Source organism: Amphibalanus amphitrite, unplaced genomic scaffold, assembly GCF_019059575.1.
Source record: "Amphibalanus amphitrite isolate SeventyFive unplaced genomic scaffold, NRLGWU_Aamphi_draft 000353F_arrow, whole genome shotgun sequence".
NCBI classification, from domain to species: Eukaryota; Metazoa; Arthropoda; class Thecostraca; order Balanomorpha; family Balanidae; genus Amphibalanus; species Amphibalanus amphitrite.
In genome coordinates, this window is record NW_024881847.1 from 35,221 (window position 1) to 61,271 (window position 26,051).

Below are 26,051 nucleotides of genomic sequence, written 5' to 3' on the forward strand. Positions count from 1 at the left end.
TTTTGCCAAATTGTCAGGGAACTCAGATTTGTTTTTCAACAGAAAAACACAATTCTAAAGAATAGTGTTTTAACTAAACTTTCGGCTACACCTTTTTCCTTCAGTTTGAAAAAAAACTGGAGTTCGGTTTAAAAAAAAGATATTTACCTAATTCAAATTGAATGGCACGTGTTTCAAATTGAAGTATACCTTTTCCAAATTGACCTCAAACTTTTTCAAACTGAGGCCTGTTTCACTAACAAATAAAACTTGTATTTACAAAGAAAAAGCTTGAGTTTACAAGAAATAATTACCAACATTTGAGATTTGGATTTCACGAAACCTTTGAACATGAATTTTGAGTTTAAAATTTGCAAACTTTTTTACAAGAAAAAGTTTGCTAGAAAACATTGGAATCGCAAACTTTCTGTTTCACGAAGACCAGAAACTTGAAAGAAAACATCGTAATTACAAACCTGAAATTCCAGTGGTCCTGACGTTCGGAATTTTGATACTTTTTGTGCAATAATGCAAAGCAGTCATATATTTAAAACAACTATGCTTTGTTGAGTCGTTTCATGCTCAATTTTTACTTAGCACACACCCTAAGAAGCAAAATAATCGGTATTAAAATATCGTCATGTTTTGTCATTCGCGCGCCATAATTGCATTCAACAGTCTTCTGCTGTCAAATGTTTTGCGTGTTATTTTCTTTCAATAATAGGACAATGTGAACTATCATTTATATCTTTTCCCAACAGCATCATTATTTATAATTTAATTAGGCAGCTTTTGACATGAATACTAGACAATATTTGATACAAAGAAGCAATATCTTTGACATGCTATAGTTCTTGATTAAAAACATTTTTACTGTTTACAAGTTTATTTGCAAACATTTTCTTATCGGAGGTGCCACTGGCGATGAAGCTTATAGTGAAATCGATTTTTACGTAGTTGGTAAAAATACTTATGAATTGTAAACTACAAACACTTGTAAATACAAGTTTTTAGTGAAACAGGCCTCTGAAGGAAAAAGGTGCAGAAGGGGTGCCTGGTGGCTGGTGTAATGTTGACATAGGCAGTGGGCACTGACTCGCAAACTCTGAATGCCGATGGCTGTATGTACATTGTACAAGTATTCAATATTTATTATAAGCTTTCTGACTCACATGTATGTGGCAGTCAAAATGCTCTCTGAAACGCAAATGTTCGTTGCTTGTTGCATTCTCCTTAATGCAGTCATTTTGTCACCCCTCGTTTTTGTTGTAGCTCCATCCAAGGGCCCATCCGGTGTAAGAGCAGTCAATGAGGACGAGACCAGCGTCAATGTACGCTGGAGCTTTCCAGACTGCACAGCATGGCATGACTATTACGCCAATATCAGGTGCGGTGAGAACTATTCAATGGCTAATACTCGAAACAAATGCTTACACTTGGGACCAATGATGTAAATCCCTTAACCGGGCCTGGCCCAACTTCGCACCTGCGGCGGTCATCCACCCCCTCCCCCGAGATATCAAAAACCAAGCAAGCTAGCGACAAGCGTTAAACGGCATGGGATATAGGAAAACTAGGTCTATAATTCTCTGTATAGGTTATCTTTAGATCAGATCAAGAATGACATCACAGTTGAAAAAATAGGCAAAACTGCGGCGCTAGAGTTAATTTTTTTCCGCGAATAACTTTTGAATTAAGCAAGATAAGGAAAACTAATGGTACCATCGATATTCACTCGTCAATTTGCAATGAAATATATATTTTTGGCCTCGAAAGGATAAGTTCACAAAAGTTGACGCATGGCTACGTGACCTCTAGGTTTGCATACTACGGAGTACGGTATAAACCTGCGGTTATTATTAGGGGAGAGAGAGCTTATTTCTTTATCTTTTAAAGAAGACTTGATATAAGAGAGATGGTAGTATCGTCTTGGTGTCATATCTGATCAAAGCGACCATCCTCCAATGTCCCAACTTACCCCGCGGGCGGGGTGAGTCGGGCCAGGGGTTGGGGCAAGTTAGTGCACTAGGAAAAACAGTTTATCTAAACACATTTGTATTCATGTTTCACATGAACAGTCATCGCTAATCCATGCGGGCATGTTTATCAACATTTAATGACAAAACGCAAACGTTCGCAGTACCCCTGCGGCAAACAAAAACGCACACACGCAAAATGTGTATGACCAGCTTCAGATGCTTTTACAAAATGCACCACCAACCTCACTCATTCGCTCTCCGAGTAACAGTTTTGACAGATGAAGACTCTGCTGCCTCCTGTGCATAGCGTATGTGCCCAATCTTCACACTGCAAGCATTGCTCCCTCGACTTGCTTTTGACAAACTTGCCCAACCTGCCCCACATCAACCTGGCCCAACTAACCCCGAAGCGCCATTTTTATTTTGGAACCACGGGACCAATCCACAATGATTTGGCGAAGAACGGTTGAGAGTGTACTCGTAGCCAAAATGTCCGCAGGTCTCTCAGGCGTAGCGAATTTGCAACGCTTCCACTATCAATGACACTAGAAGATAATATTTTCAAAGCAAGAAAATCACTTTTGGTACCTGAAAACACATTTTTAGCGATTATTAACAGCACTTACCTCAGGACGCGCCGACGCCACGTTGACAGACAGACGGCGTTACAGTGCATGCGCAAAATAAGTTTGAACGCCAACGGCCGAGAAGCATTGGAAATATCCCTTCCGTCCCAACTTACCCCTGGCACCAACTAGCCCCGGTCTCCCCTCCCCTACGCGTCTTAACAAGCTGAATACAATGAGAATGTTTGCATGGACGTGTCTCTTTTCTGTAAAGACTTATTATACAGGGTGTCCGGAAAAAAGTTTACCCATGAAACCTTTAGTACAATCCGCAATTTTAGGAATATCTTTACAATTCTCTCACATCATCACACGACCATGAGAAGTTAATGCTGTAGTTTTCAAGAAAAATGGTTTACCCGCGCCCCACTGGGGTCTGCGTATAACACGCCCTAGGGGCGGGGGGGGGGGCTCTCCATAGCCCCCCTCCTATCTCCGAAACTACTGGGCCGATCGTCAAAATTCAAATAGCATCTGATAGCCTCGGAAAGACTGTCGAGCAAAACCTAATTTCATTGACCTCGAGGTCACCGATGACGTCACAGGCCAGGTCAAAGTAAAAATTATAAGCATTTTTGCTTGTTCACATTTTGGGCTCTGGCCGCCGTCTTACAAGTCAGATCAGGCAAATTTTTGGTTTATACACTCATGAACAGATGCTCTAGATACCCTGAGGGTACCAAACTTGTACTTTTGATTTTCAGGTTAGGGTCAGGTCATCACAGGTCACGGAAATATTATATCATGCGTCGGTCACGTGACACATGTTTTATGGTCCAATTAGGCCAACGATTTCGAATTTGATGTCGTCTGTGTCATTCGAGGTCATTTTGAGTCGAATTTAGCTTAGGTCAGGTCACTTTCAGGTCAAAAAGGTCAAATATTGAAGTTGAAATTTTTCAACAAAAAAGGGGTCTATTGGATGCAGTTGGAGCTCAGGAACACGATGGTGCTATTTATATTGGTATACGATGTCAAATACGTACTGTTAAGTTGATTTGAAAAATTAATAATTGTAAATTTTTTGCAATAATGCGTATAACTTGGCCATTTCTGAAGATGTTTAGCTTAAACTTGCTGGAGTTAGTCATAAGCATGCGTTCTATAACATACATTCCGGTTTTCATCGAAAAGTCAAAAACTTTTTGAAAAATATAAATTTTGAATTTTATTTTATAAAATTTTCAAAATTTTCAAAATTTTGAAAATCCGAGATAGCAGTTTACTGCTACTGCTACTGAAAGCCCAATTTTAGGTGTTTGACCTGACCTTGACCCGACCTGTGACCTCAAAATTCAACTTTAAAGTACTCATCTGAAGCGTCTCGTCGCGTTCTTTCGTTTGCCGCCTCGTGCGTTTCGCTGCGCCTATTGGTTCTCGAGTTATCGGCTGGGGGCGTTTAACGCCCCCCCCCCCCAGCAAACGGTGGGTGGCGAAATACCCCAGCAACTGCCGAGTTAAAAGTGACACTGTGACCTGACCTTTGAAAAAGGAAGTTATAACTTGCACACAATATGTGAAAACAGTCACTACGTTTCCATGACACGTCTAAATCGATTTAGCGAAATTTCACGTGCGTTTTTCTCGGAAACTATTTACCTTATGCAAAAAATGAGCGTATATATGGTTTTAGCTAGCACCTAATCCTATATTTACATTTTTACATTATGCCTAAATGCTATGATGAGCAAATCCATTTTTCAAAATCGGCCCAACTTGTGCCATGGAAACGTAGCCAGTGACGCAAAATTTTACGGCGTTACGCGTCGCGTATTGTATTGTATTGTATTTACGATCATGGGCGATCCACACATGGCGTGGCGATTACTGCCCATCCCGCCATTTACGAGCAGCCTTAAGCCGCGTTCCCACTACGACCGTTCAACATCGTAAAGTAAAATAACGGGAGAAAATCGACAAGAACGGCAAAATCACAACATGCATTTTTATGATCTCTGCCGGTGGTGGTGGGAACCGGGTATTAGACACGTGTTTTCGGGTGGAGGCATTTGTAAGGTTTTGAAGGTTTGCTCCCCATGTTGGTTGGTTGGTGAGGTCGCCAAAAAGTTGAACAGTGTTCAACTTTTTGAACGTTCTTGAAGGTTTGTGCAGATATTAAATGACGCTAATAAGCATTTTTAGGCAGTGCATAGAGCAGGAAGCCCTTTTTGGGAAGTTTCTTGATATTCAAAGTGAGAGGACAAGCAGCAAGACATGAAAGGTGGTGCATTTTTGCGGATAAAAGCTACATAACTCTAATTATATACATACCTAGATGTAGGCGAGCGCTAAGTGGCGATGAATAACTTAACTTTTCGGCAGGTTTACCGTAGGTCTAGTGCAATTTATTCATTTACCTACTTATGACCTCAAGCGGCCGGCCACTCCTCGTTCAACACACGCAGCTTCCGCCGTCGGATCGTCACTGAGGGCCTCATTCGACTTTCGAGGCTCAAACAATCACAGTGTCTTCTGGATCAAGGCCATCTGGACCGCGCCATGTGATTGGGACGACCACATGCGAAGCATGCGATTGTCATTGGGCTGTCTGGTCCTTGTTATGCACATCGCATGCGACTCTTGAGTGAATGATCCTCGCTATGTCAGAACAGGTGCGACTTGCACTTCATCTCCCTCTTTTCGTAGCACCGCTCCGGAACTCAGAATCTCGGAGATAAACAAAGTAGCCATCCGATTGCGCGCCAGCTACCAAGAGTTGCATCGTAGATTCAGGTAGACAGGCCTGGGATCTCAAACGTTAGACCAAGTTCTCCTCTGGAAGACCGCTGCATTGTGATGCCACGCCACACTGCAGAGCTGTCAGACAAACGTCGACAGTTGCCACCATCTGCTGTGAACCGTTGTGCTCGAATGCACTCGCTTATCTTCATTGAGCACACGGTGTCAGTTTCCTTGCTGAACTCATTAGTGTTTTTCGTCTGTTCGGTTGAGGATATGTCCTCAGGTGGACCAAATGGTGTCTCGTAAATCCGTTTGCAGGACGCACACCTGATGTTTTTGGTCCACAATGAATTGCCACAATAATTGCCTTCATACAATTTTAGCATCGCCTGACGAGATGGCGTGGTCACATGACGATGGTGACATGAGCTGTGACACTGCTGTAAGCTGAATGCCGGCTCAGTATACTTGTACTCGTATACCTAAATCGCTGAACCTGTGTCGGCAAATTCAGTTGCATTGCAGCCTGCTTCAATTTGCTAAATGTTTATCGAGGATTGCAATAATAAACTGTTAAGAAATCATCGGAACTTGCAGTTTATCGGTTACAGCTTCCCGAAGGTATTCACAGCAACACCACAATGAGTTATATCAACTGCACACATTTTCTCTTCAAAAGTCAATAGATTGTCGTTATCACAGCTGTGAATGCTTTTCGCTCGCATTGTTGATATATTTTCTAATGCTCGCTTGCTTTTAACACGCTAATAAATTTAAAAGGTTTTCTAATTTTATCATTCATTCAGTTGCATGGGATCTTTTACCACGTCAACTACCTATAGGTATTCTGAACTTTTTTTTTTACAATAGCTTATTGTGCCGATCCCTCCTTCATCATCGCTCCTCTCAATTGGCTTTGTCCAAGCCGTTTGCCGATGTCTTACGATGTTTCCCATCTTGCCCCGTATACCAGATCTAGGGAAGTGTTCAACTTTTTTAGAAAAGTCTCTAGATCAACGATCTCGTCCGTTTGCTCCCGTTCTTGCAATTTACGATGTTGAACGGTCGTACTGGGAACGCGGCCTTAGGTGGATAACCCGCAGGTACGCAGACTAATTACATATTGCTTCTGAGTGGCATGGTTAACTATTGTTCATTTCTGGATTTCTTTCAACATTATGATATTCATTTTTATAATAAGCTGAATTGGATAAATATATTGATCGATCCTCATGTTCACAGGGTTAACGTCCTCGTATTAGGTGCAAGTGCATGGAACATGAATACAAGGTATGATAAGGTCGGCAAAGCGTCACAAACTGAAATCGAAATCATCGAGCTTACACCATACTCCAGCTACTTTGCTCAAGTTTCGATGAACAACAGCGTTGGTGTCTCGCCAGATCCGCAGACGACACGCTTCTCCACACGACAGAGGAGATACGGTGCGATATAAGATGAGCTCGACAAAGCATCGCATTTTTACTGTGGTATGACGAGCTAGTACGTAACTGTATAATGCATGAAACAGAGTACAGGCAGAGTTACACTCCTGCAACCGTTTCTTCTATAAGCTTGTAAGGTCCCTTTTAAACGTCGGTACCACACCACCTTCACCCAACTGAGCCGACAGCCTACCCAAGCGCTTTGCCGCCTCCCCCTGCTGACGTCCGTCCGTGTTTGGTGGGTCAGGTCCGGATCGGCCAGCCAATTTCACCGTGCTCACCGTAACGTCCACCAGCCTCACGGTCGGGTGGGACAGGCCGTCGCCGCCGCTCTGCCGAATCACCGAGTACCGGGTCGAGTGCCGCGGTGACGACTGCCCCGCTCTGCTGACGGTGCCCGCCGACGGGCCCGGCTGCCGGACAGCCCACCTCGGACGTCAGTGCGGCGCCACAGTGACCGGGCTGAAGGAGGTCACTTCATACACTCTGGAGGTGGGTCCTTCAGTCGACCTCTTATGACGCCCTTCGATCCTTGCTCTGGCCATTGCCTTGACCTTCTGAACTTGAGGCACACCTTTGGTTATAGTCTATCCTATAGTTGTGACCTGGGCCTCGTTTCACAAAGCGATTCCGTAACTTACGCCGTTTTTTGGTGTTGTATTGCAAGTGCATGTGAAGCGATGGCGATAGTTTGAATCGTTGAATTTATTTATCTTGCAAGGAAGAACAGAAGGCAGAAGGAGAAATGAATTTATCGCTTCACATGCGCTTGTAATACAAGCCCAAAAATTGACGTAAGTTACGGACTCGCTTTATGAAACGAGGCCCTGATCTTTGACCTAACTTTTGACGTAATCTTTGAACCCTGGCCTGATCTTCCCGAGCGCGGAGCCCCGTCACTCGGTCCATGATCAAGCCAGACTTTTGCGGAAAAAAGCGAGCATGTTGCCCGTGACGAGAGAAAGCCGATGATAGGTATCAAATTTAAGATCCTTGCTTATTAGCTGACTTTACAAGTCAGCTACAATGAGCTGGCTTTACAAGTCAGCTACAATGAGCTGACTTTACAAGTCAGCTCATGATTCATGGATTGGCCAGTTCATGAATCATGAATCGCAATGTGTGGGGAAAAGTCGGCAAATTCCGGACTTGCTAGAACTTATAAGTCATGGATAAAAATTGAAATGCTCTTTTTTTAGCCGAAAACACGCTCAAACATCAGGACAGGGGTGAACATGACACACTTAACCGGAAAATTGTGCACCTGTGACCCCTTTTATGCCCCTGAGGTCATCTCAGATCATTAAACGTCTCCAACACTTTTTGACAATAACTTTAGATAAATACATGCCGTAGAGCACTAAAAACACCATGCATGTGTTCAGCTCAATAATACGAACTGAATGAAATGCAACATGGCCTTCCGTGACCTTGACCTGAGGTCAAATTTTTAAGTTGACTTTTTAAGGTCAACTTATAGTTCATTCGACGCATCTCGACGAGACAAATGCGTTGCTGGTAAAATCAGCTTGATATGTGCTTGGAGTAAGGGGGTGTTCAAACACCCGCCCCCCCCTCCCCAGCAGGGCGCGGGTTAAAAGAGCTATCGAATGCGCTTTCCGCAGCGCGATAGCTCTTTTGGTTCCCGACCTATGCGATGGTTTGTGAAAAGTTGTCAAAATCGGGAACAAAAATTTGCGAAAACTTAACCTTGGTGACCTTCAGTGACCTCAGAGATAACGTGATAAAAAATGATCTATGTAATTCTGAAAGTTTTGAAGCGAGCTATCTGTTGCTTTTTACTGTGTCTTTCTAGCGCTCTTACTTTCTGAGATAATCTGGTGCGGCCGAAAAGGCCCCCACCTGGCGAAGTTGGCTGAGAGGCCCACCCGGGCGCGGGTTAAAGACGATGAAGGTATGCATGCATTAGGGTTAGGTCCGATCTTGTCAGGCTAGGTCAACCAGAAGGCGTCCCACCAGCTATCCATAGTAGGCGTGAACCACCACTGCAGCTCCGTTATAATTATGTTGCATAGGCGCCAAATCTAATTGTTAAATGTTCAAATCAGTTCCAAATTCGAAATAAGCTCCAAAAACTACTCTTAAACGTCGTAAAACTCGAACAAGTCGGTTGAGGTCACCAAGGGTCAGTGACCATGACCTGACCTTCAGGTGACAGTCAACAACTAAGCGTCTCACGGTTCGTCGGAAACTCATTTCATCCAGAGAAGAAACGAAATATACCATTCGAAAGCTGACGGTGAGCTGATCTCAAAAATGTATTTTTTATCGAAATCGTTCGATGGCCTTTTTTAAAAAAATGCGTTTTTGTAAAAACGTAATATTTTTTTATTCAACAAGCTATCCAGGACAGTCTTGAAATCACAGGAATGTTTTTTCGTTTTCCAGTGAAAGCTGAATACCAAAGGAACAATGTGCAGCAATAAAATGTTCTCAAATATTAATATGCGCCTCTCACAGCCGGCAACAAGGCGCAATCACACAGCTGAGCAATATCACGATGGATCAAGCTCAGTCACACAGAAGCGTGAAATGACCCTTATCGACTCGCAGACCCGGCGCTAGGCCCGTCTGACCGGCCACGGAAGAAACGTTCGAGTCTCGTCCTGCTAAACAAGTGTTATATTTGTTTGTTTAACGATCCATATCGCTATCAATGTTATCCAGGGTATATGTGAAGACAGTTTGTGGTAACCACGTGTGTCGCCGGCCGGCACGGGAGTTCCCGGCGCAGACCGATTCGCGCGCCGACTTGTGACGTCGCTACCCCGCCCCGGCGCTGGGGGGGGGGGGGCGGCCCAGGACGTGTCTGTTAGTGAACTTTGTCCCATCACGATGCGACCGCGTGCCTGCGGCCTGCGCTGCCGCAGTGCGTCGGCCAGTGACCAATCCGCGCTCCGATCCGCAGCCACGTGGTGTCCGAGTGCTTCTGCGCATGTCTGGGGCCCGGCCCGCTGCGCGGGCTCCCCCGGCCATTCTAGGCCGAGCTCTTGACCCGAGCAGACGCGTCACGTCTGGCTCCATTAGGCCCGTTCTGTCCGGGATTTAGAACTTGTAGATTAGGCAGGGCATATATGGCAAACTTGGATTTCCTTGGAAGTGACAGCCACTACTCGGTAACGATTTTCTCGCTCACAACTCGTTGGTTGTCGATTGTGGTTCCCAAGTTCTCCGCGACTCCACCACTCTGCTCTCTGCTCCCGGTGTACCGACGACCGGGGGGTCTGTTCATTTGGTGATAAATGATCTCGCTCAGGTGCCTGAGGCAGTGCGGCCCATCCTAGAGGATCACCCCGCTGTTCTCAGCCCTAACCAGCCGGATTACACAGACTCGCCAATCAAAACCACTCACTTCATCGACACCGGCAGCGCTCCACCCACGTTCGCCAGCCCACGCAAGCTGCCGCCCGACAAACTAACCGCAGCAAAGCAAGCACTCGATGTGCTGCTCAAAACAGGAGTGATTCGTCCGTCTAGGTCCCCGTGGGACTCACCCATTCACATGGTTCCGAAGAGTACCCCTGGTGAGTGGCGTGTCACCGGTGATTACCGCGCGCTCAACGCCGTAACCAAACCGGATCGCTACCCACTGCCGCACATTCAGAGCCTCTCAACCAAGCTCCACAACGCTCAGTGGTTCAGCAAAATCGATCTGCTCCGTGCATATCACCAGGTGCCTATGAACCCCGCTGACTCAGAGAAGACGGCCGTCACCACGCCCTTCGGCTTGTACGAATACGCCTTCATTCCAATGGGGCTTCGCAACGCAGGTGCCACATTCCAGAGGGTCATGGACGGCATCTTCCGAGACGTGCCGTGCGTATTCGTCTATCTCGACGATATTCTGGTATTTTCCGAGAACCACGAGCAGCATGAGAAAGATCTGCGCCTCGTGTTCAGCAAGCTGGCTGAGCACAAGCTTCGCATCTCACTGGAGAAATGCGAGTTCATGAAGAAGTCACTCATTTTCCTCGGTCATGACGTCACCAGCACAGGTGTCACACCTCCCAAGGCCAGAGTGAAGGAGATTCTGGACCTCCCTCTACCGCATGACTCAGAGTCACTGCGTCGCTATCTGGGACTCATCGGCTTCTACCGGCGTATGATTCCGCGATTTGCCGATGTCACGTTCCACCTGACCGAACTGATTCGACTCAATCCAAAAAGCAAAGAACTGACGTGGACAGAGGAACAGACTCAGGCGTTCAGTGACAGTAAAGCAGCGCTGGCTGGCGCCTGCACTCTTCCACACCCAGTGCCACACTGCGAGCAGTACGAGCTCGTTACTGACGCATCACAAGTCGCGGTGGGTGCCGCGCTCCATCAGATTGTGGACGGAGTACCCGTTCCCATTGGCTTCTTCTCACGGAAGCTCAGTCAGGCCCAACAGAAGTACGCCGCGTATGACAGAGAGCTACTCGCGGCTTATCTGGCCACACTCCATTTTCGTGACATGATCGAAGGCCGCCACGTTACCCTGCGAACAGATCACAAACCACTCGTGCGCGCTTTTCACAGCCCGCACACGGCTAAGTCTGACCGCCAACAGCGCCACTGGTGTGTCGTCACGGAATACATCACGGAGGTCTCGTACATTCGTGGCAGTGACAACGTGGTGGCGGACTGCCTCAGTCGCCCGGTAAATGCAGTGTCCCTCGATGCATGTGACCTCCATTTTATCGCGGCGGCTCAGAAGCAGGAAAAGGAGAGAGACGCCGACAGTGCCGATTCAGAGCACCAGGATTTCGAGTCAGGTCCAGAATCGCGCTCAAACCCGCAGGACACCTCCCGATTGGAGCCAGTAACACTGTCTGGCGACGTCACAGTCCTGTGTGAAAACACTGGACCACATCCACGCCCGTACGTACCAGAGGCATGCAGGCGCGCCGTGTTTGATCGTTTCCACGGCCTGTCACACCCGGGTAGGAAAGGCACCACCCGCCTCATCAGCTCACGCTATTTCTGGCGTGACATGCGCCGCGACATTGCTCGATGGGTGAAGGAGTGTGAAGCATGCCAGGAAGCCAAGGTGCACAGGCACACTCGTTCTCCGCCCGGTCGATTCGACGTGCCCTCACAGCGGTTCGAAACTGTACATATAGACATAGTCGGGCCGCTGCCACCGTCAGTACCCCACGGACACCCCTTCACCGCGCCATTCCGTTATTTGTTGACATGCATCGATCGCGCCACGCGGTGGGTCGAGGCCGTGCCGTTGGTCTCGATCACCGCGGAAAGTGTAGCCTCTGCTTTCCTCGACACTTGGGTGTCCCGGTTCGGAGTGCCACTGCATGTAGTCACGGACCGCGGTTCCCAATTCGAATCAGAACTGTTTTCACACTTGTCTTCAATGATAGGTTTCCATCGCCTCCGAACCACTGCTTATCATCCGACATGTAATGGGATGGTGGAAAGAGTCCACCGAACGCTCAAAGCCGCCATCCGGGCGCGCAGGCAAGAGTGGCTGCGCGCGCTACCCGTCGTTTTGCTAGGTTTGAGAGCCATGCCAGCAGAGTCGGGTTTTTCGGCATTCACTGCCGTCACAGGCGCGCAGGTGCTGTTTCCCCGCTGCGCCGTCGAGAAGGTCCCCGTCGGGACAAAGTACGTCCAAGAACTGGCAAAACGTATGTCAGAAATCGATTTCGTCACACTCTCACAGGGCTCGAACCACGCCCGCACACCACCGACGCACGTGCCACCCGATCTCATGACATGCACACACGTGTGGGTACGCGTTGACCGCGTGCGGCACTCTCTGGAGTCCCCGTACCGCGGCCCCATGCGAGTCATCAGACGCAGCCCTTAAGTGTTCACGTTGGAGCTGCCGACTGGCGCCCACGACACTGTAAGCGTCGACAGACTCAAACCGGCACACATGCCGCCACCTGAGGACACGCTTGGTCCGAGCAGTACCGAGCCTACGGCTCCGGAGCAGCAGCCGTCACCGTCGACCTCGCTCGGGCCCCTCGCCACTGGGGCGCCCGACGAGCCGGCACAGACGCCGACGACTACGAGACCGTCCATCAAGAGGACTTCAAGACCTGGAGTGACGTCTTCCGCATCGCCGGACGAGGACGACAAGCCGTCCGCGGCTGCGCCGGTGCACACCCGCAGCGGCCGCCGCGTGCAGTTCCGGCCGCAACCGGACTTCCGATACTTTTAAGTGCGCCCGCGTACGTGCGTTCGAGGACGATCCTGATCGCGTGGCGCCGACAGTGAAGTGATAACTGCGTCGCGCGGTGTAGTGATTCTTGCGTCGCGCAGGACCGTGCAGTGACAATTGCGTTGCGCCGTACCGTGTAGTGATTATTGCGTCGCGCAGTGAAGTGTCGATCGCGTCGCGCACCGAGTGATGTGAAAAGTGATTGTTTTGGCTTATCGTGTATGCGCTCCGCGCTGAGGCGGTGAGTGCTGTGGTAACCACGTGTGTCGCCGGCCGGCACGGGAGTTCCCGGCGCAGACCGATTCGCGCGCCGACTTGTGACGTCGCTACCCCGCCCCGGCGCTGGGGGGGGGGGGGGGGGCGGCCCAGGACGTGTCTGTTAGTGAACTTTGTCCCATCACGATGCGACCGCGTGCCTGCGGCCTGCGCTGCCGCAGTGCGTCGGCCAGTGACCAATCCGCGCTCCGATCCGCAGCCACGCACAGTGGGCCAGGCGCTTCAAAAAAGCGGAATTAAATCAATGAGCACAGCTGCTGTGCCAAAAATGATTCGTTACAGGGTAAAATATCATGCTAAAGCCGAATCCGATATCCATATTCAAATTTGATTGGTTACGCTAGGTCACTGACCTATGACGTCATTATTTAATTTCTGCGCTGCACATATGCCTGGGACAGGCGGGCACTATGCCGCATTGGCCGCGCGTTTGCAGTCTTTTCGTGGTTTCAAGCGTTCAAACATGTGATATGATGTTGGTCCCATGCTTTAGGGTGGGTGTAAAGGTCACCTGAAGGTCAGGTCAGGTCATTGACCTTCGATGACCTCGGTTCACTTTTTCGAGTTTCACATGTTTCTGGGCTAGTTTTTGGAGCTGAATTCGAATTTAGGAACCATTTGAACATTTACGAAGTAGTTTTGGTGCCTTCGTAACATGTTACGAAGCTGTCAGAGGCGGGTTGACACCTACTACGAATACCCGGCAGGACCCATACTGGTTGACCTGACCTGAGCTGACCCGACCTGGCCTAAATGCATGAAGACATCATCTGTGATCAAAACTAACATGATATTCGTGATCAGCATCCCGAAAAACCCCTTAGCAGCCACACTATACGACGTTCTAACAGGTCCCGACTTTCGGCCATTGACCTGACCTCAGAGGTCACCATTTGACCTATGACCTTAAAACCGGGTACCGTTGGCTTCGTCTCGTGACGACCTACACGATGGTTTTTTTCCGCGAGGCTCTAGCTCAATTAGGGGCCAAACGCGAGGAGGGTTGCATCCCCCTGTGCCGTCGAGGGATGCAAAACGGCCTATGGCGGCGAGGGTTAAACCCTTATTTGTCCATTTCGCGCAAAAATGCGCAAAATATTTGCATTGGGCAGCAAGCTATACACCTTGAGGAAAGTCAGGCAGCAAATATCTTCGTGTTGTTCGGTCACGTTTTCTTTATATCCTTATATAAATTCATTGCGTCGTTGCACTACCACGGTTCCGAACAGGCACTGTAAACCCCACCGCTACTAGTAAGCATGAAATAGTTCCCGGGAACTTGAGTACGAGAAACATGCGCAGAAATACCGGCTGTTTTTTAAAAGCTATTTTGTACGGAATAACTTTAATGATTTTACGCTGAGAGCTTTTGAATCGGGGGAACGGAAAATGGTACACAGCAGTCATTTCCATCTCCAGTTGGTAAGTCCTACTTTGCGACGTTATAGCATTATCTGCCTTGACATTGGGGAAAGGAAACTTGCTTATTCGGAAACTTTGGACATTTTTACAATACCCTATCCCATAATTACAGGAATTTCACCGAAGTTGATTTTCGACTTAATTCCGCTTTTTTGATGCGCCTGGCCCACTGTGCCACGTGGTGTCCGAGTGCTTCTGCGCATGTCTGGGGCCCGGCCCGCTGCGCGGGCTCCCCCGGCCATTCTAGGCCGAGCTCTTGACCCGAGCAGACGCGTCACGTCTGGCTCCATTAGCCCGTTCTGTCCGGGATTTAGAACTTGTAGATTAGGCAGGGCATATCTGGCAAACTTGGATTCCATTCTCATCTTTTCGTCACTCCACTGCATGATTCGTTGTTTCGGTTTTTGCTTTCGTTTTGGAACTTAAAATATAACAACCCGCTCTTTTAATTAATTCTTTTACTTGGGGCCGTTTGGATCGAACTGATTAAATTTTTGGAACACGCACCAGGTTGATATTCTCCATTTCTGATTAACGTAAAATCCAGTCACTGATATGTGGTGAACTGCCCCACAGCACCACAAGTTCATCGTTCTGCTAGATTTACAACATGAACTTACATTTTCTTATATAGGATTTGCTCCGTCCCACTGCGCCTAAAGCCCGCGCAGGGAAAGTTAGCGGGTTTCACTGTCAGAGGCCGTACCAGTGACAGCTGTTTGGCCCTGCGGCCGGTCAGCAAGTTCCCAATAATGCTAAACGCTACGCACCTCCTGCAGCGCTGACTGGCTGGTTGTCGCGGGAGATGACGTCATAGCCTGACGCCCACGCTCATTGGCCTGCGGGTTATGTGACGTCACATCCATCAGCCAAGCAATAGTCAGAGGAGGTGGGGTCGGGGTCTATTCGCGTCTAGATACAGGTTAAGGAAACTTAAGACACCTTTCCGTGCTTCTATCCTCAGGATACAGAAATCCTTCTCCTCCACGCCGCAACCCCCTTCCGGGCTGGACAGGCAACTTTATCTCATGCGGGCTGCTCCCTTGGAGCGGCACCGCTGCTCCGGAGGGAGCGCACCCCGTAGCCGGGTGCAGTGAGTGCCTTGGGGCTGGGTGGCCTGTCCTCTGGACGGGCTCAGCCCCGGCGACTCACTAGGGTGCCTGCCCAGACCAATGTCTCCCCCTAAATCCTATCATCCTTCCGGCTCTGCAATGGTCTTGTCGACCGAAAGGGCCTAACCCAACAAAACAAACAAACAAGGAAACTTAAGAGGACAATATTCCAGTCTACGCACGAACCACACGCGGACCAAAAGCGCGAATTCAAGGGGGCTAATGCTGGCGTTTGTTAGGTGCGTTGACTCAATCTATCGTCTGGATGAAGATAGGCCCCTCTTGCACGGAGACTAATCCCGAATTCGCAGTCTCCTTGGACGAATATGTCTATAAACTTGGCAACGTATAAAGATTAAGATTCATATTCGATACTGATGGTCTGCGGAGTGCCGACCATTTAGAATCACTTGAAAACGATTTTGAATTGTGTCTCCGTGCAAGAGGGGCCTATCTTCCTCCAGACGATAGAGCGAGTCGGTGCGCTGGGTGTTGAATTTGACCGTGTTGTTGTTAGACCTGTTAGACTGTAATTTGTGTTGGATTTGTGGGTAGTGTTGTTTCTGCACCTGTGGTGCACGATGGAAAAGGATGTTTTTTTCGGAAAAAAATGAATCTTCGGGCATATTGAACATCCACGTAAACTGCAAAGATTTGGCTTTGAGATGTGACGTCAAAACCCGAGAATCAGAAACTGGCTGGAAATTTGCTGTTCTTCTACCTCAACTTACCTAAACCCAGGGACACCGCCGAACGCGTATATTCGAATCCAGTATGAGTAGAGCATGGGTCCCGAAAAATTCTTTAGAAACTAGAGAAATTCTCGCGGGGCAAGACGACTGTCAAACTAGCAGCGAGCAGCGAGCAGCGAGTCCAGCAGCGAGAAACGGGCCATCCCGATTTAGCCTAAAATTTGCTCACAGAGCCTTCTCAGCACGCTGATTCCGAAAATCATGGTCTCTAGGGTAGGAATCTTTACCGTTCTCGAGATAGAACCCTCTAAAGTTTTCGACACCCATGACCGGGCCATCCCGATTTGGCTGAAAATTTGCTCACAGAGCCTTCTCAGTACGCTGATTCCGAAAATCATGGTCTCTAGGGTGGGAATCTTTACCGGTCTCGAGATAGAACCCTCTAAAGCTCTTACCACCCATGACCGGGCCATCCCGATTTGGCTAAAAATTGGCTCACAGAGCCTTCTCAGCACGCTGATCCCGAAAATCATGGTCTCTAGGGTGGGAATCTTTACCGTTCTCGAGATAGAACCCTCTAAAGTTATCGGCACTAAAGACCGGGCCATCCCGATTTGACTGAAAATTGGCTCACAGAGCCTTCTCAGCAAGCTGATTCCGAAAATCATGGTCCCTAGGGTGAGAATCTTTACCGTTCTCGAGATAGAACCCTCTAAATTTCTTACCACCCATGACCGGGCCATCCCGATTTGGCTGAAAATTTGCTCACAGATCCTTCTCAGTTCTCAGCACACTGATTCCGAAAATCATGGTCTCTAGGAGTAGGGTGGGAATCTTAACCGTTCTCGAGATAGAAACCTCCAAAAAATCTTCGACACCCATGACCGGGCCATCCCGATTTGGCTGAAAATTGGCTCACAGAGCCTTCTCAGCACGCTGATTCCGAAAATCAAGGTCTCTAGGGTGGGAATCCTTACCGTTCTCGAGATAGAACCCTCTAAAATTCTTACCACCCATGACCGGGCCATCCCGATTTGGCTGAAAATTTGCTCACAGAGCCTTCTCAGCACGCTGATTCCGAAAATCATGGTCTCTAGGGTGGGAATCTTCACCGTTCTCGAGATAGAACGCTCTAAAGTTTTCGACACCAAAGACCGGGCCATCCCGATTTGGCTGAAAATTTGCTCACAGAGCCTTCTAAGCACGCTGATTCCGAAAATCATATAGTCTCTAGGGTGGGAATCTTTACTGTTCTCGAGATAGAACCCTCTAAAAGTTTTCGACACCCATGACCAGGCCATCCTGATTTGGTTGAAAATTTTCTCACAGAGCTTTCTCAGCACGCTGTGGCTGATTCCGAAAATCATGGTCTGTCAAATCGACCGGGCCATCCCAGTCAAATCGGGATGGGTCGGTCATGGGTGGTAAGAGCTTTAGAGGGTTCTATCTCGAGAACGGTAAAGATTCCCACCCTAGAGATTTTCGGAATCAGCGTGCTGAGAAGGCTCTGTGAGCAAATTTTCAGCCAAATCGGGATGGCCCGGTCATGGGTGGTAAGAACTTTAGAGGGTTCTATCTCGAGAACGGTAAAGAGTTCGACCCTAGAGACCACGATTTTCGGAATCAGCGTGCTGAGAAGGGTCTGTGAGCCAATTTTCAGCCAAATCGGGATGGCCCGCGGTCATGGGTGTCGAAAAATTTAGAGGTTTCTATCTCGAGAACGGTTAAGATTTCCACCCTAGAGACCATGATTTTCGAAATCAGCGTGCTGAGAAGGCTCTGCGTGAGCCAATTTTTAGCCAAATTGGGATGGCCCAGTCATGGGTGGTAAGAGCTTTAGAGGGTTCTATCTCGAGAACGGTAAAGATTCCCACCCTAGAGACCATGATTTTCGGAATCAGCGTGCTGAGAAGGCTCTGTGAGCAAAGTTTCAGCCAAATCGGGATGGCCCGGTCATGGGTGGTAAGAACTATAGAGGGTTCTATCTCGAGAACGGTAAAGATTCCCACTCTAGAGACCATGATTTTCGGAGTCAGCGTGCTGAGAAGGCTCTGTGAGCCAATTTTCAGCCAAATCGGGATGGCCCGGTCGCGAGTTACCTAAGCGTGGAACTGTACGTCGACGTGCCGGCCGGATGACGTCACACCACGGCCAGTGCCGGCGCGGCGGCAGACTGGCCGAGATTGGCATGGTCTTAACTTGGCGAAGTGGCATCGGACGCCAAACTTCTGCTGCAGCTAGTTAATCGCGTTTAATTTTAGCGCCTTGTATTTCTAATCATCATTCATGTGTATCAGCTATCAAGTCCTTCAAATACCTAATGTTTAGGTGCTTGTACCTATATTTAGTGTATGCTATGCTATGTGGATTGAGAATGGGGGGGGGGGGGGGCACATCTGACACGCTGTTCAATGGATTCTGCTATTGCTTGGTTGATTATGGCTGTGTGTCTTCGCGCAAACCATTGAAAGGGAGGACGTCATTTTTAAAGGTTGTTAGGTGCACTCAAACGTTTAACCCTATTCCTGGCGGGCTCCGCCGGGACAAGAAACTGGCGGGGGGGGGGGGCCGATTCGGCCCCCCCCTGAGATCTCGAGAACGAAGCAAGATAGCGACAAGCGGTTAACGGCATCGGATACGCATGGACAAGGTCTACAATTTTTACTAAGGTCATTTTCAGGTCAGGTCAAAGATGACGTCACAGGGGTCGAAAAAGTCAAAATGGCGGCGCTAGATATGGAGAGAGTTTTTCTCGAATAACTTTCGAATTAGTCAAGATAGGAACAAACTAAGGGCATCATCGTGATCCTCTCGTCAATCCGCATCGAATGATATATATGTTGACCTCGAAAGGTCAAGGTCAAAGGTTGACCTCAGGTCACGTGACCTCGAGGTCATCATGTATATCATTCGATGCGTCTTGACGAGCTGAACACAATGAGACCATCCACGCGTCTGTATCTTGTTCCTGTACGGAGTTATTGGCCAAAAACCTTTGGTGACCTTTGATGACGTCACATGACCTCACAGCTGCCCAACAGCAAAACAGACCTCAAGGTAGTGAAGGTTGATCGTATATGAAGTCATGTATGGTATATGGGGCCATTCCGACCCGTTTTAGTGGTAAAAACAGGGAGTTGATTTTTCCCCCATTGACTTATAATGGGGAGGTCGCGAAACTGACCTGACCTTAGGTCACCGATATCAAAATTCCGAGATATACAAATTGCACATACTGGTACCCTAACTAAAGCCTGAAGAGAAGAAATTGATCGGTCAAAAACTCTAGCTCTGGCGTGATTGCAAACTTTTCTGAGGTAGGGTCACCAAACCGCCTCTGGTGACCTGACCTGAGGTCAGATCAACTCAAAATTTTCAGACATGTTGCGTAGAAGCCTTTTAGGAAAAGTCAGAAAATTTGAGCTTCCTAGCTCAACGCGTTTGGGAGAAATAACCAAAAAACCTCAGGGGGGGGGGGCTCCTGAGGCCCCCCCCCCGCCAGGAATAGGGTTAAGGATAAGCAACTGCTGTCTGCTCATTGAATTTCTGGCGAGTGGTGGTGGAACGTTCTGTTCACAAATGAGTACCTACCTAGTACCTACCCAGTGGCAAATAACTGGGTCGCGGTCAATAGGCATGATTCACGAAGTCCCTAATCTTTTATTAGACTTAAGCCCTGAAAAGAGCAACATTTGCGCATTTTTGCGTTGTATCGGTTAGCAAATGAGAAAATCTGCACCTTCTCGACAGCCCTCTATTCAGCAAACCTTTTCCACATCGCATCACTCCCGAACATAATTTTCAAACATGGGTATCCTCCCTACGAGTTACAGCAAATGAATTCACTGGTGTTTCGGACTAATAAACAGGCGGCGCAGCACAGTGCCTCTTAAAATGAATTAGTGGCGAATGCACGATGCAGAGAAGAAATAGATTGAGCAGATGCCCAACCACACTGAATAAACAATTACAACTTAAAACATTACGCTTTACATTTTCATTAGTGCATTCATGGAAACAAACGACTTGCGACCCTTCCGCCTTACATAACTCGGCAGAATACCCAAAGAATGCCCAGTGGTTCGGCTAAACTACGCTGCATTTCTTCCAAGCCTAAGCATTTAACAATTAATTACTCAGCTATGCACAAGCACAGGCTTATAATTCACTGCTGAACTCCTTTCTCCCTATCATCTTTCGGCACCGTCAATCGCCATCTGAGCTGTCGACTGTCCAGCGAATAAACCGCCGTTCTCCAGTTCTCCGGCAGGGGCTTCCAAACTCAGGCGAACTCGCCGAAGTTTCGCGATTCAATGCACAGAATCTGTACAATTGAGTTTGAGAGCCTCTGGATTGGCTCGGCGCGCCTGCGCTGCGCCGTTGGTCCATCCGAGTACGTGAGTGACGTCATGCTATAAGCGTCAGCCCCCGAAGTCACCAATCAGAGCCCTAGAATCGACGGGTGAGTAAATGCAGTTCCACACTTAGGTAACTCGCGGCCCGGTCGCGAGTTACCTAAGCGTGGAACTGTACGTCGACGTGCCGGCCGGATGACGTCACACCACGGCCAGTGCCGGCGCGGCGGCAGACTGGCCGAGATTGGCATGGTCTTAACTTGGCGAAGTGGCATCGGACGCCAAACTTCTGCTGCAGCTAGTTAATCGCGTTTAATTTTAGCGCCTTGTATTTCTAATCATCATTCATGTGTATCAGCTATCAAGTCCTTCAAATACCTAATGTTTAGGTGCTTGTACCTATATTTAGTGTATGCTATGCTATGTGGATTGAGAATGGGGGGGGGGGGCACATCTGACACGCTGCTCAATGGATTCTGCTATTGCTTGGTTGATTATGGCTGTGTGTCTTCGCGCAAACCATTGAAAGGGAGGACGTCATTTTTAAAGGTTGTTAGGTGCACTCAAACGTTTAACCCTATTCCTGGCGGGCTCCGCCGGGACAAGAAACTGGCGGGGGGGGGGGGCCGATTCGGCCCCCCCCCTGAGATCTCGAGAACGAAGCAAGATAGCGACAAGCGGTTAACGGCATCGGATACGCATGGACAAGGTCTACAATTTTTACTAAGGTCATTTTCAGGTCAGGTCAAAGATGACGTCACAGGGGTCGAAAAAGTCAAAATGGCGGCGCTAGATATGGAGAGAGTTTTTCTCGAATAACTTTCGAATTAGTCAAGATAGGAACAAACTAAGGGCATCATCGTGATCCTCTCGTCAATCCGCATCGAATGATATATATGTTGACCTCGAAAGGTCAAGGTCAAAGGTTGACCTCAGGTCACGTGACCTCGAGGTCATCATGTATATCATTCGATGCGTCTTGACGAGCTGAACACAATGAGACCATCCACGCGTCTGTATCTTGTTCCTGTACGGAGTTATTGGCCAAAAACCTTTGGTGACCTTTGATGACGTCACATGACCTCACAGCTGCCCAACAGCAAAACAGACCTCAAGGTAGTGAAGGTTGATCGTATATGAAGTCATGTATGGTATATGGGGCCATTCCGACCCGTTTTAGTGGTAAAAACAGGGAGTTGATTTTTCCCCCATTGACTTATAATGGGGAGGTCGCGAAACTGACCTGACCTTAGGTCACCGATATCAAAATTCCGAGATATACAAATTGCACATACTGGTACCCTAACTAAAGCCTGAAGAGAAGAAATTGATCGGTCAAAAACTCTAGCTCTGGCGTGATTGCAAACTTTTCTGAGGTAGGGTCACCAAACCGCCTCTGGTGACCTGACCTGAGGTCAGATCAACTCAAAATTTTCAGACATGTTGCGTAGAAGCCTTTTAGGAAAAGTCAGAAAATTTGAGCTTCCTAGCTCAACGCGTTTGGGAGAAATAACCAAAAAACCTCAGGGGGGGGGCTCCTGAGGCCCCCCCCCGCCAGGAATAGGGTTAAGGATAAGCAACTGCTGTCTGCTCATTGAATTTCTGGCGAGTGGTGGTGGAACGTTCTGTTCACAAATGAGTACCTACCTAGTACCTACCCAGTGGCAAATAACTGGGTCGCGGTCAATAGGCATGATTCACGAAGTCCCTAATCTTTTATTAGACTTAAGCCCTGAAAAGAGCAACATTTGCGCATTTTTGCGTTGTATCGGTTAGCAAATGAGAAAATCTGCACCTTCTCGACAGCCCTCTATTCAGCAAACCTTTTCCACATCGCATCACTCCCGAACATAATTTTCAAACATGGGTATCCTCCCTACGAGTTACAGCAAATGAATTCACTGGTGTTTCGGACTAATAAACAGGCGGCGCAGCACAGTGCCTCTTAAAATGAATTAGTGGCGAATGCACGATGCAGAGAAGAAATAGATTGAGCAGATGCCCAACCACACTGAATAAACAATTACAACTTAAAACATTACGCTTTACATTTTCATTAGTGCATTCATGGAAACAAACGACTTGCGACCCTTCCGCCTTACATAACTCGGCAGAATACCCAAAGAATGCCCAGTGGTTCGGCTAAACTACGCTGCATTTCTTCCAAGCCTAAGCATTTAACAATTAATTACTCAGCTATGCACAAGCACAGGCTTATAATTCACTGCTGAACTCCTTTCTCCCTATCATCTTTCGGCACCGTCAATCGCCATCTGAGCTGTCGACTGTCCAGCGAATAAACCGCCGTTCTCCAGTTCTCCGGCAGGGGCTTCCAAACTCAGGCGAACTCGCCGAAGTTTCGCGATTCAATGCACAGAATCTGTACAATTGAGTTTGAGAGCCTCTGGATTGGCTCGGCGCGCCTGCGCTGCGCCGTTGGTCCATCCGAGTACGTGAGTGACGTCATGCTATAAGCGTCAGCCCCCGAAGTCACCAATCAGAGCCCTAGAATCGACGGGTGAGTAAATGCAGTTCCACACTTAGGTAACTCGCGGCCCGGTCATGGGTGTCGAAAACTTTAGAGGGTTCTATCTCGAGAACGGTAAAGATTCCCGCCCTAGAGACCATGATTTTCGGAATCAGCGTGATGAGAAGGCTCTGTGAGCAAATTTTCAGCTAAATCGGGATGGCCCGTTTCTCGCTGCTGGACTCGCTGCTAGTTTGACAGACGTCCTGCCCCGCGAGAATTTCTCTAGTTTCTGAAGAATTTTTTTCGGGACCCATGCTCTACTCACACTGGATTCGAATATACGCCCGCCGAACACTTAAACGGATCAGCTACTGCTGTCAAACTCGCAATTGATGCGAGTGCATCTCGGTTGCCTACGTTGCAATAACGTAGCATCTCGATATTGGGTGTCACTTGTTAGGTCATTTGCTTTGTCAAACATCTATCTCGTGGATAAATCTAATAAGAGCATCAGTGCAGCGGACTTCGAGCCCTCCCATGGGCTGGGCCGTGCACATCTCGCCCCCCCCCCCCCCATCGGCCGTGCAGATCTCTCTGAGCCGCCTACTTTTTTTTTTGCTCCGCCAGCCTAAAGCCAGTCTGGAGCCGGGGGTCATTACATCTGGCAATTTTGGCCAGGAACAAAGTTTTACGCTAAGCCGGTTTATGTGAACCCGGAAGCAATAGCAACGTGGGAGCCTATCCTTAGCGTGTGTGAGCAAATCTAATGGGGAAACTTACTTTTGCCGAAGTGCCGAAAAAGCCGGAATAAAAAACACAGATGAAGAAACGGTAACATTTATTCACATCACATATTCATACACCTGTGCAAGGTGTCAGTGTACTGGTGTGGGGTGTATTGGTCAGGGAAAAAGTCCTAAATAACAAAAAACCTGACGCCTATTGCAAAGGGGAAAACCCCGCGCTGAAGCCAAAGAGCGCGGGGAAAAACCCCTACAGTTGTTTAATCTAATGTGTAGGAGGGAAAAGGGAAGGGATAATGACGGCCCCGTGCTGGGGAGGGGCGCCCGGCGACCACAGGCGTACTAACACCTTGGCCGCCAGTCGGCGTTGGCTCTCAACGACTCCGCCTTAGCGGGTCGGAGAGCGCAATAGGGGGCCGCCAGTTACACATGCCAGTTACACAATGCAAGAAACATCAATGGCTAGAGCGCGAGCACACGATGCAATCAAAAGGAAAATGTAAATAAACGACCGGGATTTAGATTGCACAAGGAACTGGGCGCCGCGTTACTATCGCCCCCACGGCGCCCACTCATGCCCGTGTTCGGGGTTCCTTTTGTCTCAGTGAGGTGGTTTTTATATGCTGTTAATAAGACGTGCCTCCTGAAGAAAGATAAAAAGCAAATCATGAAGCTCTGGATGATCGTCGCCAAGAATAGTTGACAAAGCCAGACTGAGGCCATGTGTGGTAATGTGTCTTATAATGTGTCTTCTGTGGTGCTGTAGGCGTGGGCAGTGGAGTATGAAGTGTTGTATTGTGTATCTTGGATGTGTAGGGCAATAGTGACATATTGGAGGTGGTACATGGTCGTATATGTGCGAGTGTGTAAGATACGTGCGTCCTATAGCCTCAGTCTGGCCAGCACGGTTTCTTGTTGTCTTGTAGGTTGATTTGAAGAAGAGAAATGGGAAATTGATGGTTTAATCGGATAGAGATGTGGATGTTTGATTGTGTCCCAGTCTCTTTGTCGAAGTTGCATAAAGGAGACGTAAATATGGTTGATGAAATCAATAACTGGAAGAGAAAGATGATTTCGAGACGAGAAGAGAAGTCCAGTTTTGGCAAGGTTATCTGCCCGTTCGTTACCTTAGATCCCCATATGTGCAGGGATCCAGAGGATTCTTACTTCTTTATTTTCTTTCTGTAGAGCAATCAGCTGCTTTTTTATTTTGTATACCAAAGGATGTGTTTCCGTTTTTCTTGTTGTCAAAGTCCTAACAGAGGAAGCCGAGTCTGTGCATATCACTGCTTTCTAAAAATGTTTGCTTGCAATATATTTAAGAGCTGAACTAATCGCTATCAATTCAGCGCTGAATATGCTGTGCTTTCACTCAATCAACCGCGAACTGGCACACCATTTACGAACCACGAACTTACACATGCCATCTCGCGGTGTGGCAACACATCAGTAGGACCGGATCAGATTTATTACTCCTTTTTCAAAAATCTGACTGAATCCGGTCTCAGGCCTCCAGAGCCGAGCGGGCGCCCATGCGCAATGCGCATGCCCCGGACGCGAGTGACGACACCGTGACGTCACCCGCCTGGGCTGTGCGTAGCATGTAGCACTATTGGGAATTTGCGACCGGTCAAAGGTTACCCTGCCCCACCGGGCGCTACCCCCACTCCAGGCCAGCTGAGGCCGGTACAACCTATGACAGCTTAGCGTGGTCAGCTTTCCTGATGCCTAGCTGAGTTGAGCAAATTAGACATAAACAAATGCAAATTCATACATGATGTGAAAGTGACAGAGCAATGAATCTTCCTCTCAGGTATCCTGAACAACTGAAGTACCGACTTGAATCGTTAAACTAACAAATATGGCGTCCGTTTCGCAAGGCGACAGCCGAACGTCTCTTCCGTGGCCGGTCAGACGGGCATAGCGCCGGGTCTGCGCGTCGATAAGGGTCATTTCACGCTTTTGTGTGGCTTACTTTGATCCATTATGACACTGAATTGTGTAATTGCGCCTTGTTGCCGGCTGTGAGAGACGCATATTAATATTTGAGAATATTTTTTCGCGACATATTGTTCTTTTGGCATTC

At 48.2% G+C, this 26,051-nt stretch overlaps 1 protein-coding gene across 1 annotated transcript in view; it reads left to right on the plus strand.

Moving 5' to 3' along the window:
- Positions 1–26,051, plus strand: part of LOC122389301 (receptor-type tyrosine-protein phosphatase mu-like) — a 119,996-nt gene that overhangs the window by 19,270 nt on the left and 74,675 nt on the right. Inside the window, exons 12-14 of the mRNA XM_043381184.1 lie at positions 1,252–1,366; positions 6,509–6,711; positions 6,959–7,203. Coding sequence (XP_043237119.1) covers positions 1,252–1,366; positions 6,509–6,711; positions 6,959–7,203 — 563 coding nt within the window. The remainder of the gene's footprint in view (positions 1–1,251; positions 1,367–6,508; positions 6,712–6,958; positions 7,204–26,051) is intronic.